Raw genomic sequence first — 15,497 nt, forward strand, 5'->3', positions numbered from 1 at the left:
TGATTTTGTAGCCAAACAACTTATTGTAACTTGAACACAATTATTTTGGATTGCCTATTAATTAATACTGGTATTATTTCTTGTGTATGTCTGATTCATGTTCTGTTCTTTCAAAACTTCAGTTAATTATCTTGTACTTTGATTACTACAATTAAGGCTAATAAGTGTGGAGAAATGACTGAATTATGTTTTTCTCAAAGACTGTAAAAAAAACTTGTGGTTTTTTTGGATCTCTAAATGTTAGAACATATGTTGGTAACTTCTAGTTTTTTATTAGCTTGTAAGGGAATGGATAGTTTTGGTGTCCTACACTTAGGGCTTTTTTGTGTCAGTAGTTATATAATCTCCTCACTGAACGCTTCTACATGCAGGTATATGCAGAAGAAGGCTAAACTGACCATTATATTGAAGTAACAATTTGCTAATCATTGGCAATGTTCTTTGGGGTGGAAAAAAATGCCGTATGAAATGACGCTGTGCACACCTACCTCAGTGTGTGTTTATTTGGATTCATACAGAGCTGAGCGTACAGAGAAATTCTCGATGTAAGGTGATACTGAGTGGTGGAGATTTTTAGGATGCAATGAAAGAAATTAAGATTTATTTATTTTTTTTTTAATTTGTAAGCATCGACGTGTTCCATCTTTGCGTCTGTATGACAGTGGATCAAGAACTTGGTGCTGGCTTTGAGCAAACTGAAAACTGTAGCCACTGCCTAATTGATCTCGGCATTGGATCAAGAAACTATGTTTTCTTTTTAAAATTTAAACAAAAATATTTTCTGAGTTTTCCTTCATTAAAACAATACTATGAATGAAAAGCAGTAGATTCATATAAGATGAGAGATAGCAAGGTGGATGCTGTTTATAAAGTTTAACAAGTTCACATGTAATTCTTCAATATTTTTTATATACGGTTTATAGTAAAAATGTCTCTTTTTTATATAAAAATTTTTCTCTGTTCTTTTCTGTTGCTCATGTTGGCATGTGTTAATTAATGAAATAGTGAATACATGCAGAATAGTACCGTATGAGTAGCATAAGGTTAACGCATTGTAGTGCAGCTGCAATGGTGAGTGAGGCATAGTTTATGTGGGATTAATTAGTGAACTAACCTTGAAAATTAAAAGAGCCCTCAAACCCAGAAAAACAAAGATGCATTAAAAATGAAGGTGTGGGATTATCCATATTATTATTAGAACTAGCTATGTAAACTCTTTATTTTGTAATTTCAAACCTCTTCTATTGAATAGCTATTTTATTTTGAAGATGTAGAAAAAACCTCCAGAAATTAAAAACTGGAATGCTCTTTCTTTAAGATGTGACTTCACATGGAAATTACTGAGCTACTGCTTTTTGTTAATATGAGCTACAGTTCAAAGGAACGTACAATGCTCATTTAATAAGTTCTACCATCTTTTTTTTTTTTGGCATCTTAAAATGCACTCATGTTTAACAGATTCTCAACATAGCACTCGAAATAGCAATATTTGGACACCAGCTGAAAAAATAGGTGGAATACCTTATGAGGGAGGAACATGCATCATTCTTTTGTTTAACAACTTGCTTCAAGAGATTTTATTTTTGGGGGTACATTTGTGTCGGAACTTTTTTTAAATTTTCATATGCTCAACAGATTCTGAAGGAAGTGGTCATGGGAGTGAAGATGCATCTAAGGACAGTGGTGAAGGTTCCTGTACTGAATCAGAAGAAAATATCTTGGAGGAGGAACCAGCAGAAGAGAAAGTAGAAGAGCAGCAGCCGAAAGCCTCCACTGAAGAAGTGCCAACAACAGACAAAGAGGTAATTAAAACTGAAAAGAAAGAGCAAGAAGATGAAGAAGAAAAGCCAAAAAAGAAGAAAGAGAAGGAGAAAGCAGCTGAACCTGATGCTGTGGCTGATGAGCAAACAAATGAACCAAAAAAATGGAATTTGCGCAGGAACCGACCCTTGCTGGATTTTGTATCGATGGAAGAGCTGAATGATATGGATGACTACGACAGCGAAGATGACAATGACTGGCGGCCTACTGCTGAGAAAAGAAAAGGAAAGAACGCGCTGAAAAAAGAGGGAAGTGATGGAGATAACGAAGATGATGAAGATGACGGGAGTGGAAGTGATGAGGATGACAATGATGAGGAAGCTAATGAGGAAGATAATAGCAGTACGGCTAGCGATGGAGGATGCAAGAAGAAGAAGAGTAAAGTTCTTAACAGGAATAATGCAGATGATGAGGAATTGACAAATGATAGCCTGGCTCTTTCACAAAGCAAGAGTAATGAGGTAGTGCAACCAACTTTCTATAATATATCTGTTGACAAATGGAAACTACTCCCCAGTAGCTATTCTATTAATATTAAGAGTTAAACTGATTGGCTGGACTTGTCTTCACACAATAATAAGTGAATAATAAGTGAAGCAGGAAAAATTATGCTAAATAGGCACTACATATTAAATAACCTTGCTTGGACCCTTTTGACCAATCTAGTGCCACTAAAGGCAGTAGTGGGAGTTCTCTTGGCTTTACAGAGATTGGATTAGTACTAAAACAAATAGGAGGTTCAGTATGCAAACCAACATAATGTTAGGAAGAATTCTAGTTCTGTTTTAGTGCAAATGTCGTATATGAAAGTTAAAAGCATCTGTGACATAATCATAAAATAGATGAATGAGCCATTATTCTTTGCTACAAACATCAAAGTCTGAACAAAGTTCACTTATGGAAGAATTTTAAGTAAAAAAAGAAAAAAGCATACTAGGTTTAAAATCAGATAGAATAATTATGATAATTTATGTTGGATTTGCTTATAATAGTCACAAATGAACTGATTTCTTACCATACTAAAAGCATTTGGATACTAGGATTATTATATTAAATATCTTCTGATTGCAGAATATGAATATTATATATATAAGTGTTTAATAAAGTAACCTTTTTTTCCCTATGCACAATTACAGTTGCCTTGAAGATTGTGCCTGTGGAAAAAATTAAGATACCAGATTGTTACTGTGGCTGACTTCATGTTCTGCAATAGCAAAATTCTGAAAAAAGAAGAATTGCTATAAAATCTATATTCAGTTTTCAGGATATAATCATAATGTCAACATAACTTTTGAGAAATGGTAGTGATACGACATTATTAAAAGTTCTGCTGTTCCCTTTAAACTTTGTTTTAATGTGTAAAATGACAGGGAACTAATCAGTATTTGGATTTGGTCCATTTTCGATAATTTGATAGATGTTATATATTTATATTTATATATTATTGAAAGTGAGCTGTGCTGTTTTAACTACTAGTAGTAATTGTGATTGAAAAAAAAGCATGAATTGTTTGGTTTTTTTTTTTTTTTAAACTTTTTGTATAGGCATCTTCTTTCCTTATCAGGCTCTGTGATTCTAGTATTATAACCTAGCATTTTCTTGGCTCAGGAGCTGAAAGTACTCTACCAATACTAATGATCAGAACTTGTAACAGAGAGAGGCAGTTTTCTTTCAGAGTTGCTTCCCATATCAAAATGGAGCTGTGCAGCTGCGTTCTTAGTGATGTATTCTTCAGTTTAATTTCCATTGGCTGGGAAAAACAGACCTGTTTCAGAAACCCAGAGCTGTCTCTGATGTATCTTCTTTGAAGCTTCTTAGTATGCATGGAGATCATATTCTGTTCATGCTTTAGATTTAGAGCAGTGATCAGAACATAAAATCAAAATTGAAAATTTGAAGTTCAGATTATAATTTTGTAATCCTATAATTTATCTTTTTTGCATGTAAAGTGCTGTACTGTGTATGACTAGGTCTTTGTCAAGAAGTTTTGCAGAAGTATCTGTAGGCTGAATTATAGACTGTAAATTTCAGATTTCTGATATTCAGTATACTGCATTGTAACAGTATACTCTCCACTGCTACAATATTTTAAACCTAAAAAGAGTAAAAAAAATCTTGTCTAGCAGATGCATCTATCAAAATCTCATCACACTGCAGAAACTGAGTTCTTAGAAAACCGAGTTCTTAGATGTTCAAATCCATAATAAATTTAGGAAAGAATGTCCAGGTAATTAGTTCTGAACATATTTTAGTGTCCTTTATATGCATTCTTCCTTTCTTTCCTTCGCTTATTTTTGGAGGATGGAAACTGGGCAGGGTGTTGGGGAGGGGTTCTTAAGTTCTTGTTTTCCTGAGGTTTTTATTTGTTTACATTTTACAAAAGTATTTTGAGGTCTGCATATACATTATTTTAACATGTGCTGTAATTAAATACTACATACTTTTCTATTGATTTAGGCACAGAATACTAACTTAGCTTTATTTCCTGAGGTCAAGCATCAGTAGGTAAATGGTGCTTTTCTGTTTTTATAGTTATTACCACTTCATAGAACTCTTCTATTTTCAGTGAGGTGGTGGTTGTATTTTTAATTTTTTTCCCTTTAAAGTTAAAAGTCTGTGGCCATATAACTTGAAATGCTCACTTTCTTCATTGACACTACAGAAATGGGAGTTACATAATGATCCAGCTGAAATAATTTCTCCCACTTTAGTAGGGAACAGGACTTGTTCACACGTTGCAGCAGTTACTGTTCTATGTAAAAGCTTCCATGTTTTGGATGAGTCTCTCAGGTGCTTACATAGACTAAAAGCAGAGGAGGGCAGTACACTTACCAGATTACTCCCTCTCCGTGCCTGCATAAAAAATAAGTTGCTCAGCTGCTTTGTTTGATCTGGTAGCTGTCTTCACATGAAGTGAACCTTAATGGTTCGGGATCCTAACATTAGAACAAAAATTTTATGCTCTTTCATCATTGTTTGTTTGGGTTTTTTGGTCCATGTTTTTTGACCCATGTTCTCACTACCTATACTGCTAGTGTTATTTCAGTGTTTTTACAATGCATTACTGTTTCTTAATTTAAAGTAATACTTTGATTTTTTTGACTTTCTTTTTTTTTTTTTTTTAATTAACAGACCTTGGGCTTCTGTAACAGTAGAGATTACCAGTGTATTTTAAATTTCTCTCAGTGAAGCCAAGTAAGAGTTTAAATCAAATGTACTGTCAGAAAAAGCTGATCTGAGTTGTGACATGCATCAGAGAAATCTGTGCCATAGCACAGTTAATCTGCCAAAGTTAGGGAGCATTCACTGCCTTTTTCCCATCTGTAATGTGAATGGTAAGCTAAGCATGGGTATTTTGAGTAATGATGGGCTGCAGTAATGTTCAGGTTTATTTCTTTCCTCAAAATGCTGTGTCCTAAAAGGAGGGTGTTGGAAGAGATGCTCCGTAAGTCTGAGCTCCGTATCAGAGAATCTTCCTGTTTTTCACAATTAATTGCCTTCCTGTAAGCAATGTGACTCTGTGAATGTTCTTTTCTACTTATACATGAGCTCCTGCTCCCTTAGGCTTAGTATTGGTGCTGTATTTTATAAATGGTGAGTTGGAAATGGAAAAAAATGTTTGAGAGGGCATCTTTCACCCTGTTTTTTGTTTTTTTTTTTTTTGATACCACAACAGTTTTGGAATATTTTCACACATTTTGAATGTTACCATTAAACTCTCAGCCTCTGCTTTGAAACTATTGCTGTTTCTTTGTACCGCAGTGGTTATTTTTCACTATTGTGCTTATTTTCATACTTCCTTATATGCCTTCATATTACCAGTAAAGGTAGTTCAAGCTCAAGTATAAAAATAAATGGATATGTATGGAGGCCATGAAGCTGCAGAGGAGACAGCGGCCCTGTCTCACAATGTTAATGGTAAGAAGACAGTATTTATTAAGAAAACTAAATTTACATATAACTTTGGTTTATGAAGCACTTCTCTGTGTTTTCTTAGAAAAACACAGAGAAACCCCACAATCTATTTAAAAGCTGTGGTTCGTATTGTAAGTTGTCAGAACAGGGCAAATCCTTACTCCTGTATATAATCAGAAGAACATATAGTTTTAATAAATCGTATGGTTTTGCACAGATACACATAAATTTGCATTAGAACAAAACCATACAGAGTTGATAATTTGTTGATTTTAAGTAAGTGAAAACTTGGAAGGCTTATATAAGCTCTGTATTCTTGGATTTTTCAGAGCCATGTAATTTTTTAAATTTTAAGAAGAAGAAGAAGAAACTTTTCTGAATGTTGGAACATTTGAAATCACCTTTGGCCTTTTTTTTTTTAATTTTGATTTTAAATGGCTTCTTAGATATTCCATTTTGTAGACTATAAATGGTTAAAAGACATACGTTTCTGTCTTGAGGATTTTGTATTAAGGTTTCTGTCTTGACTCTCCTCTGACCTCTGGACTTTAACAGGTCTGTAGGTTGCATTGACATCCATGCATCCCAGCTGTTGTATTCATGGAGGCAGTGTTTGAGCATTTTGACAACAAGGAAGCTTCTAGCCTTTTGAAAATAATGTTCCATGTTTTTTTTGATTGTTGTTCAAAATTTGAGCAAATAACAGATCTGCTTGCTTTAAATGAAATTGAAGTTCCTGGCATAACCCATGTGTCTCCATTTTTCAATATCAGGACTCATTGATCCTTGAGAAGTCTCAAAATTGGAGCTCCCAGAAAATGGACCATATTTTGATTTGTTGCGTTTGTCTTGGAGATAACAGTGAAGATGCTGATGAAATAATCCAGTGTGACAACTGTGGAATAACAGTGCATGAAGGTAATACAACCCTTCATTCTTGTTGCAGAAGGGAAAGCATATGCTTTGCTTTTAATAAAATTTTGACTTACTTTCTTCAAACAACGCCTTTCAATGCTGGGGGGTATTTTTTTTTTAAATACTGCATTGATTTTTTTAGTGGTGTAACGCCCATCTCCTACTTGGCAATGCAAATATAAGAACCTGTGGGATGGGACATAGTCTACAGATACTGACACAATGAATGACAGTGGACAAATATTGGAGCTATACACTGTATTTTCACTTTAGGATATTCTGTTAATGTGTTTTGTCTTACCTATTTCAGTGTATGAATTTGATTGCATAATTGGGATATGAGGTAATGAGAATAGGAGGCCTTCTGAAAAGAAAGGTTATTTCATCTGTATTTTTGCTGTACCAAAATGGCAGAGAAAAGGTGAAGAAGAAAGGTATTCTCCATGGCATTTATTTATGAGTGAAAACAGCTAGTCTTGAACTTCCTCATAATTTTCACTGACATTTTAAAACAGGAGAATTTTGAATTTAGAACGTACTCAAGTTGTTGTTTCACTAATTCCTTCAAAATCTGGACTACGTGTGTGTAATAAATGTAGGTGATCTGGTTTTACAGAAATACTCTGGAATAATAATTTAGGTAAATGTATTGAATTTTAACAGCTTTACGTGGAAGATCAGACTGTATTGTGTGTTGTTGATCTTTCTCTTGAGGTTGGAAGGTAGGGGAGATACTAACACAGGGAGGCACCCCTCTTTTGTTAAAAAACAAAACCTTTTTTTCTCCATTAATCCTCATATCTGTACTATTTTGGGCCTTCACCCCTTTTTTTAAGTTTTCTCAGGAAAATGAGATTGAACTACTTCAGTTCTTGAAATAAAAAGAAAATAGGCTTCTATTTTTCAGAAGCGTACGAGGCATTTATTTAATGTGACTCAATTTAATTTTTTTTTTGGCCTGTTTAGAATGTCTTTTTAGGTAGGAAGTGGTTTTATAAATCCCATACTCACATTTCAGTTTTCTCATACAAGATAGAAAACTGTTTCAGAACACTAGTTTTTATGCATTGGGATGTAGTTCAGTTCTTTGCTTGACATCACTTAGGAAACTGAGGATTGAATTTCTGTTCTGTCATTCACGTGCCCTACATTGTGTGTCCGTGTCTGCTTCTAACTCTTGAACCTGTTGTGGTCTTTTGAAGAGCTAATCTGCATTGTCAATGTTACTTGGAGAGCAGTTGACCTAATTTATGATGAGTTGGATCACGCTCCAAGTGCCTTTAAGGGCATTAGTCAGGTCTTACTGCCTTCTAGAAGTGTTAGGCTCCTAAATTTATGTGTCTTGCAGAATTCCTTCTTCTGCATCCATGAAGTTTTTTGGAAAGTAATGTATAGAATATATTTGATTTGAGCTACAGTACCTATCTAGAAGTTAGTTTTATAGAATCTTGATAGATCTTATTTTTCCCCTAGCACAGTCTAATGTTAACTCACAAGGAACAAAAAAATTGTCTTTTGATGATAGTTATAAATGCATGCTTGAGAATTCCCCAAACATTACATCCAGTCAGTACATCCAAACTCTAAAGCTGTGGAGCTCCCTGAAAGTTTTTCCATAAGATTTATTTAATGATTGTAATGATTACTAAAGTAAAGAATGCTTGTTATAGAAAAATGATCCTCTGTTACTTCAGAATGAAATCATGGCAAAATTTTTTTTTTCATTCAAGGGGAGTACTTTAAAAATCTCCAAAAGATCACCTCCTCATTTTACTTACTTTACTAAACTTCTGTCCCTACAAAAGTAAGATTATAGCTGGCTTTCCTCTAGAGGAAAGTAGTTCCATAGTTCAAAAGTCGCTAGAATTTTAGTAGTTCAAAATCTGTTTGAAAGTAATTGCTGTTATTCTTTTTACAATGTTCCAGGCAAAGATTCCCTGTAGTCCCACTGGTACAAAGACTGCAATGTGTGTGTTTGTTTTGTTGTCATTGCAATGAAGTAAAATAGATTAATTAAAAATATTTAATTTTAGTTTGTTCTGATAAGTTCTACAGTGTGTACCATGTAATTGACTATACATGTTGGTTAATTTTTCACATTTGTGATCGAGTGTTTAGTTAGCTCTTTGCCATTCATTTTAATAATAAATACTTGAAAGTGTATGTGAAGCAGTTGTGAAGTTCTGTTTGAATAGGTGAAGTCTTAGAGAAAAATAAGCAAGCTGTGTATGTGAAAGTAGTTGATGACTGTGATATAAATGTAAATTTCCACAGCAGCAATTTGAAGCTGAACAATTTGGAGTTTTACTTGACACTTTATGTGTGTGTTTCATTGCTAAATATGTCTGAATATAGTTTCAATAGAAATGGACAGTTATTTTGCTGTGGTTTTCTGTAGTTAAATATTTTATAATAATATGTAAGGGCAAGTGCTATTTTAAATCTGAGCTTTTTTCAGTAGTTTTTAAAAATAATTGCTTGCAGCAAATAAAAATATTACTGTTGTGTTTAAACCCCTGTCTACTGCCAAGCCCACACAGCCGCTCGCTCGCTTTCCCACTAGCAGGATCAGAAGAGAATCTGAAGGGTAAAAGCTGGAAAATTTGTGAGTTGAGTTTAAGACAATTTAATAGAGAAAGCAAAAACCATGCGCACAAGCCAAGCAAAACAAGGAATTAATCCACTGCGTCCCATGGGCAAGCAGGTGTTCAGCCATGTCCAGGAGAGCGGGGGCTCCATCACATGTAATGATTACTTTTGAAGACAAGCTCCCATCACCCTGAACATCCCCAATTTCCTCCTTTTTCCCCTCACTTTGTATACTGAGCATGATGTCATGTGGTCTGGAATATCACTGTGGTCAATTGGGGTCACCTGTCTTTCTTGGCTGTGTTTCCTCCCAACCTGCCATGCACCCCCAGCTTCTTTGCTGGTGTGGCAGTAGGGGAAATAGAAGAGGCTTTGGCTCTGTGCACATCCTGCTCAGCAATAACAAAAACATCTCTGCATTATCATCACTGTGTTCAGCACAAATCCAAAACATAGCCACATGTTTGCTGCTGTGAAAAAAATTAATTCCACCCCAGCCAAAAGCAGAATAGTTATAAAAAAAAGGAACCTTTGAAGCTTTAGTTTGATCCAGTCATCTTGTATATACACATGACTTGGAGGTTTCTGCACTCCTGCCCAGTGGTCACTGACTGACTTATTTACTTCTGAATGCACAAGTAATACGTGAAGACAGCCTATCATTAAGATGTTGCAGTCAGAACCAAAATGCAATGAAACAGTTACTTTTTGGTCCTGTTTGCCTAATCATTCAATTCGTCTCATTTCCAAAATAAATTGAAAAGTAGTTGAAAGGTAATTACTGTCTAATCATATCAACATGGCTTGCAACTTTGAGAATTTTTTTTTAATGTTAATAGAAGCAAGGTTTATTCTTAATACCATTGGCTTTGATCTGTACTTTGGAAATGTATACCCAGATCACAGACCTAGACTGTATTTATAGTCCTTTGAATTCTCATATGCAGCTGCATGGTAGTGTGAAAAAGAAGTTCCAGTAATGAGCAAGTGTGTTTTGTAAACACATTGAAATCCAAGAATTTGGTTTTTTTTTTTCAGGTTTCCGTCAGTACATATATTGCTATGGCTGCAGGTATCATGCTGTGTCTAGAAATTTGTTATAATATTTGAGCTTTTGAGTTTTCCAGAGCACAGTATTGAAGGAAGAGTCTCCTATTTATGAGTTGGATAGAAATCAATGCAGTGATGTTTACCTGCAGTTAGGAAGAGAAATATGCCCATTTCCTGCAATCTGATTTATTCCGAAATGCCCAGAGCAAGCTGGTGGAAACCACCAAGCTGGTGGTTTTCTTCATAGTTTTTATGTGCAATTTCAAGTGGTATTATGAATGAGCCTGTTTTCTCTTCCTCTCTATAGCATGCTAAATAATTATGTGGAAGGAGTGCACTCCTTTCACACCCTACTGGTGCCCCACCCAGAGTCCCACATAATGACAATTTGATTGTTCTTCCCCTAAAGACCTTATTTTTTCCTTCTCCTTGTTGACTACTGTTTTCTTCACTAGGAGGGGGTCCTACACCCTTGACTTAATGCCTTGGTGCTCTGTTCAAGTGGGATTTTCTGTCCACAGAACTTTTCTGGTGACTGAAAGAGGTTTTTCTGTGACAGCCACCGCAGTTTTAATGGGAAGTTATTAATTAGCTGAGAAAATACTCCTCTGAGTCAAACCTACTTCTTCTGGACTCCAGGGCTCCCTCCTGGGTGTTTGATGCTATCACCTTTTCCTTTTGAGGACCTGGTGCAGCAGCTGCCTGTTCAGTTGTGACTTGCATTGCTGTTGGATTGCTTGCTTGCATTAATGAGCTGTTACATAAGGTCTTCCAAGGAAAAAGAGGGATGATAACTCATCTGGGAGCAACTGTGTCAGAGCTCACGTGGAAGAAGCAACATGGCCAAGAGTTAGAGGGGAGTTTTCATTCAGACCTAAAGTCATGAACCTTTACTAAATACCTTTACTTGACTTGCTGATGAGTTCTGAGATTGTGAGAAATTCAGTTTACTTTGTAATACAATTGTTTTACCATGTGAGCTTCATATCACTTGCATGGCCTCCATCACTTGTCCAAAAGCTGTCTTTGCACTCCAGACATGTGTCCAAAAATCTGTGGTTAGTGGAGTAAATAACTGGTATGAATTGTAACTGCCTTTAAAACTGCAGAAGTAGCATATGTGTAATGCTAATTTCATATACACTCTTACACAATGCATTCGTCTTTTAGTTTGAAAAGCCTGTAATTTATTAATAAGTCCATCAATTAAAAATGTGTTCTCATTCCACATATCAGCCTATCCCTGTCACATCCTCCCTCTCCCTCTCCACAAAAAAGAGAAAAAAAATCTTTCTTACTGAATTTGTACAGTTGCTTTTCAGAATTTTTACTTCTGTATGAAGATAATTGTCATTTCTTTGTATAAAAGTCTTCTTTAGACACCAGTCTGTCATTTTGGATAAACGCATTTGTGCTAAGATCTTGTAATAACAGGACACCTCCAACTGTGTTGTCAGTTTTTTTGACATCTTGATTGCAGTGTGTCTGAAGATGTCTGGCACACATCGTAGCATGTGCCACAAGTGTAGGTAGCATGCTTGCCAGTTGTTGTCCTTTGGTTAGTTGCTGTGAGAAAAGTTCTCACAGCATGAGAAAAGTTGTACAGTTTTTGAGCAGTTTCTTTTCCGTCTGCTATCTTTATTTCTTACTGTACTTTGATGTGTATGTCAGAGAGTAAAAATTGTCTTGCTAAAAGTGGTAGTGTAGTTGCCGTATGCTCTGCAGTGTAGTAAAACATTTTTGCATTTTAATTTTGCCCCTTACTGTGGTCTGCTGTTGTCTGTTATAAAAATCCATTTTTCAAAACCATGTACTTTAATACTCTCCATTTACTAAATAAAAATATTGTTCAGAATTTATGATGCATGAAATTATTAATATATTTATTTTATACTGTTGGTCCAATTAAAAATGGAATGAAATATATTTTGAATACTATGATCTCACAACATTTAATTTTGCAAACATAGAGTTTACCATTAAGTTTGTGTTTCAGAGTATATCTGGATGTAGCTGGTGCATGCAGATATCCTCTTTGGCGAAAAATTATCTTCCCAGAGAAACAGAGGATCAGCTGCAGCCACGAAAAGAATTAGGTCTCTATTTCTGTTTCTCTCAGTGGTATAAATTTCAGAACAATTGTTTTAATGGTATTATTTAAAAGTGTGTGCAATTTCTTTTTATTGACAATCACATGAAAATATAAGCTATTGGCAGAGTAAAATGACATCAAAATCAGGGAATAAAAAAGTCTGTGTTCTGTATCTAATGGCATACATTCAACAGACAACTTGGCTGTAATTGTAATATATAGATGGCATTAATGGAACAGTAAGTGGTGTGAAAATTTTACCTTCTTGAATTTCATGTGTTTAAATTCATAGGTTAGTATTACACTAAACTGGTTTTATTGTTTAGTGTTAATACAAACATGAGGATTTAATGATCTTAAGTTCAAAAGGAGCTCTTAGGGTTTTCTGAAGACCCAGACTTCAGAATTTTTGTGAATGTTAAGGAAAGGCAGCATGCATTTTAAGCAAAGCATTTAAAAATTACTTGATTTTCTTCAACATATTTTCCAGTCAAAGGGGCAGCTGGTTGACTTAATGCCAAATAGGTCAGAGGTGCAGTGATAATACTTGGAACGAAACATGTCCTTTACAGGTTCTGTATCCTTCCCCCTGTTCTCCTTTGAGGCCTGTAGTAGTCACACGCTCTGTACAATTGGGGTGCTTTCAGAGGGAACCTAAAGATTACCTCCTGATGCTTTTACTAAGCGAGCCCTTAGGTTGCTTTCTGTTCCAACACCAGCAATTCCCAATAATTCATTCAGTGTGATTGCATTGCGCAACATTAAATTTATCTTCAGTATAGGATGGAATGATTTACCAAGTAGCAGCTTTGTATTTGCATACCTATGCATTTTGAAGAAATTAAAATAATACTTTTTAAAATTTTTGTTAATTGGAAAAAATAATTTTTTGAGCATAGCGAAGTAAGGCAGGTAGTAGTAAGTTGAACCTTTGTTGTACTCAGTGTTTTTAAGGGTTCTAAAATGATATATCTAATTTATATTTATATTCATGATTTATTTAAACTTTGGAGTATGCTGAAATTGGCTCTTGCCAGAAGTCACTCAAGAACAATTACAAAGTATCTTCTGTGAAACCTAGCTTCAGAGCCCACAAGGTTTTGTATTGCAGCTTTGGTTCACCAGCTTTATTTGGCAGCATACACCAGGTCAGCAACAGTCTTACCGGCTAGATTTCCTTTCCTTCAGCTTTGTGGTGGACAGAATTGTTTTGATGTTTTTATCAGCAATGATTAATGGTAATCTAGTCCGTTTTCTCCAGCTAAAGACCACCCCTTTTAGTTGTAACAGTGTGGTGTTTAGCTTTTACTAAATTCCAGTCAGGTAAAAGAGTAAATGTCTCCTTATCTGTTGGAGATCTTAAACTCTTTAAAGCTGTCGCTGAGATTTATATACAAATTGGGGCAAAAAAATTGGGTTAAAAAGATGGACTTTTTTTTTCTCCCCCACTTTGGAAAAGGACATATATTTGTGTTGTTATAGAAATAATATTTAATGCCAACACATGGGATAAGGATCTAAATAAGTGCAGCACATTTGTGTAATTTTCTAGGAGGAAGGATGAAAAATGATCAGGTATAAATGACTGATAAGAATATATAAAGCAGCTATTTCAGAATAAAGGTAAGACAGTTTGGGGAGGTCATAATTCTATTTTTAGTAGACTGATGGCACTTGTGCTAGAAAAGCAAATCTAATTACTTTCAATTTGTGAAAAAACATCAGTATTTGAAAGAAACTGGTTTTATTTTGCTGTGTGAATTGAGGACAGCATTACTGCATCTGTAATGTTAAGAAATTTTTAGTAAGTACTTTTAAGAAAATATTAATATGTTTTGAAGTCTAAAGGAATTACTAAAAGGTTCATCAGCTCTATGATATCAATGGGCCATGTGTTTGTACATTAGTGTTACTGCTGAAAAGGAGATTTGCTGGCATCTATTCACAATTTTGTTATTAGAATTAAAAAAAAAATTACTTTGTGGAATATTGCTTTAAGCTGATACCACATTATAAAGAAGATGGAGTGACTCTATGCATGAGCTATATGATCTTGTATATCCCTAATGACATCTGTCTGTGAATGCACTTCTGCACATTACTTGTCCTTTCATTCTAGGACACTTTTTATTATGAAAAAAACATTCTGTCATATTATTTTAATTCTTATTGATGGGGCTCATCCCGTAATGGAAGACTACATTTCTTAAGCGGTTCCTGCAGTGTCGCTTATTTCCTGAGTGTAGTTGCAGTATGTTATGCAGACCTCTGCTTCTGTCGCAAGGGGAGTTGGAACACTGTTGCTATTTTATTACAGCCAGCGGGTAATGAAACAAAGTAAAAAATCATGTTGCTATTTAATTGCAGAATTGAGTAATTTTACTGCTTTGAAAGCGCAAATTTTGATTTGATTGCTGCATTTGATAAATAGCTGAATTTAATTTTTTTAGTGAAATCTTCACTGTGTTTTAAGTGTTGACAATTAGATGTTTTTTCTCTTATTGAATAGCAGCTAAGTGTTCAAAATGTGGGATATGAAAAAATCAGTTTCATGGTGATTAGCTTTAGTATTTTTCTTTTTGTGATTTGTAGTAGTACTAATACAACTCTTGCTCTTGTGCAAAATTTAAATAACAAATCACTTTAAAGACACTGTTTCCCTAAATTTGTGGCAATTAAGCATGTATAGGCGCCTTAGCAATCATAAAGAATGCCCTAGTTGTACTGAAGAATGGAGAAACTGAATGTTTGAGCCTAGCTATAATTTAAAACCAGGTACAAATGAGAGTCCTTAAAAAAAAAAAAAAAATCATCAATCACCAGTGTGGTGTCTCAGAATTGTCAGTTTGTTCTCCACAAACTGTATTTTGGTTTTGAAGTTGCACAAGGGTTCTTAAGATCAGTTCTACAACTCATAAAGTAGGTAAATAGTCTTTTTTATTTCATGTGCATATTCTTTTGTAGTTGATATGCGTGCTGAATGTGAAGTGGAAAAGTGGAGTGCATAATTGTTGACTGGATTCTACTGACATAATGAACCTCTAGAAGAAAATCCAAACACTCTCTCCTTCCCTCTAAAAATGTTCATTTTCAGGGAGAAGAGTTTGTTGCTTTT

At 34.8% G+C, this 15,497-nt stretch overlaps 1 protein-coding gene across 4 annotated transcripts in view; it reads left to right on the forward strand.

Moving 5' to 3' along the window:
- Positions 1-15,497, forward strand: part of PHF14 (PHD finger protein 14) — a 158,525-nt gene that overhangs the window by 9,859 nt on the left and 133,169 nt on the right. For all 4 annotated transcript variants that reach the window (XM_038130150.1, XM_038130149.1, XM_038130151.1 and 1 more), the window contains exons 3-4: positions 1,636-2,282; positions 6,510-6,654. In XM_038130150.1, coding sequence (XP_037986078.1) covers positions 1,636-2,282; positions 6,510-6,654 — 792 coding nt within the window. The remainder of the gene's footprint in view (positions 1-1,635; positions 2,283-6,509; positions 6,655-15,497) is intronic.

The sequence above is a fragment of the Motacilla alba genome, chromosome 2 (genome assembly GCF_015832195.1).
Source record: "Motacilla alba alba isolate MOTALB_02 chromosome 2, Motacilla_alba_V1.0_pri, whole genome shotgun sequence".
NCBI lineage: Eukaryota > Metazoa > Chordata > Aves > Passeriformes > Motacillidae > Motacilla > Motacilla alba.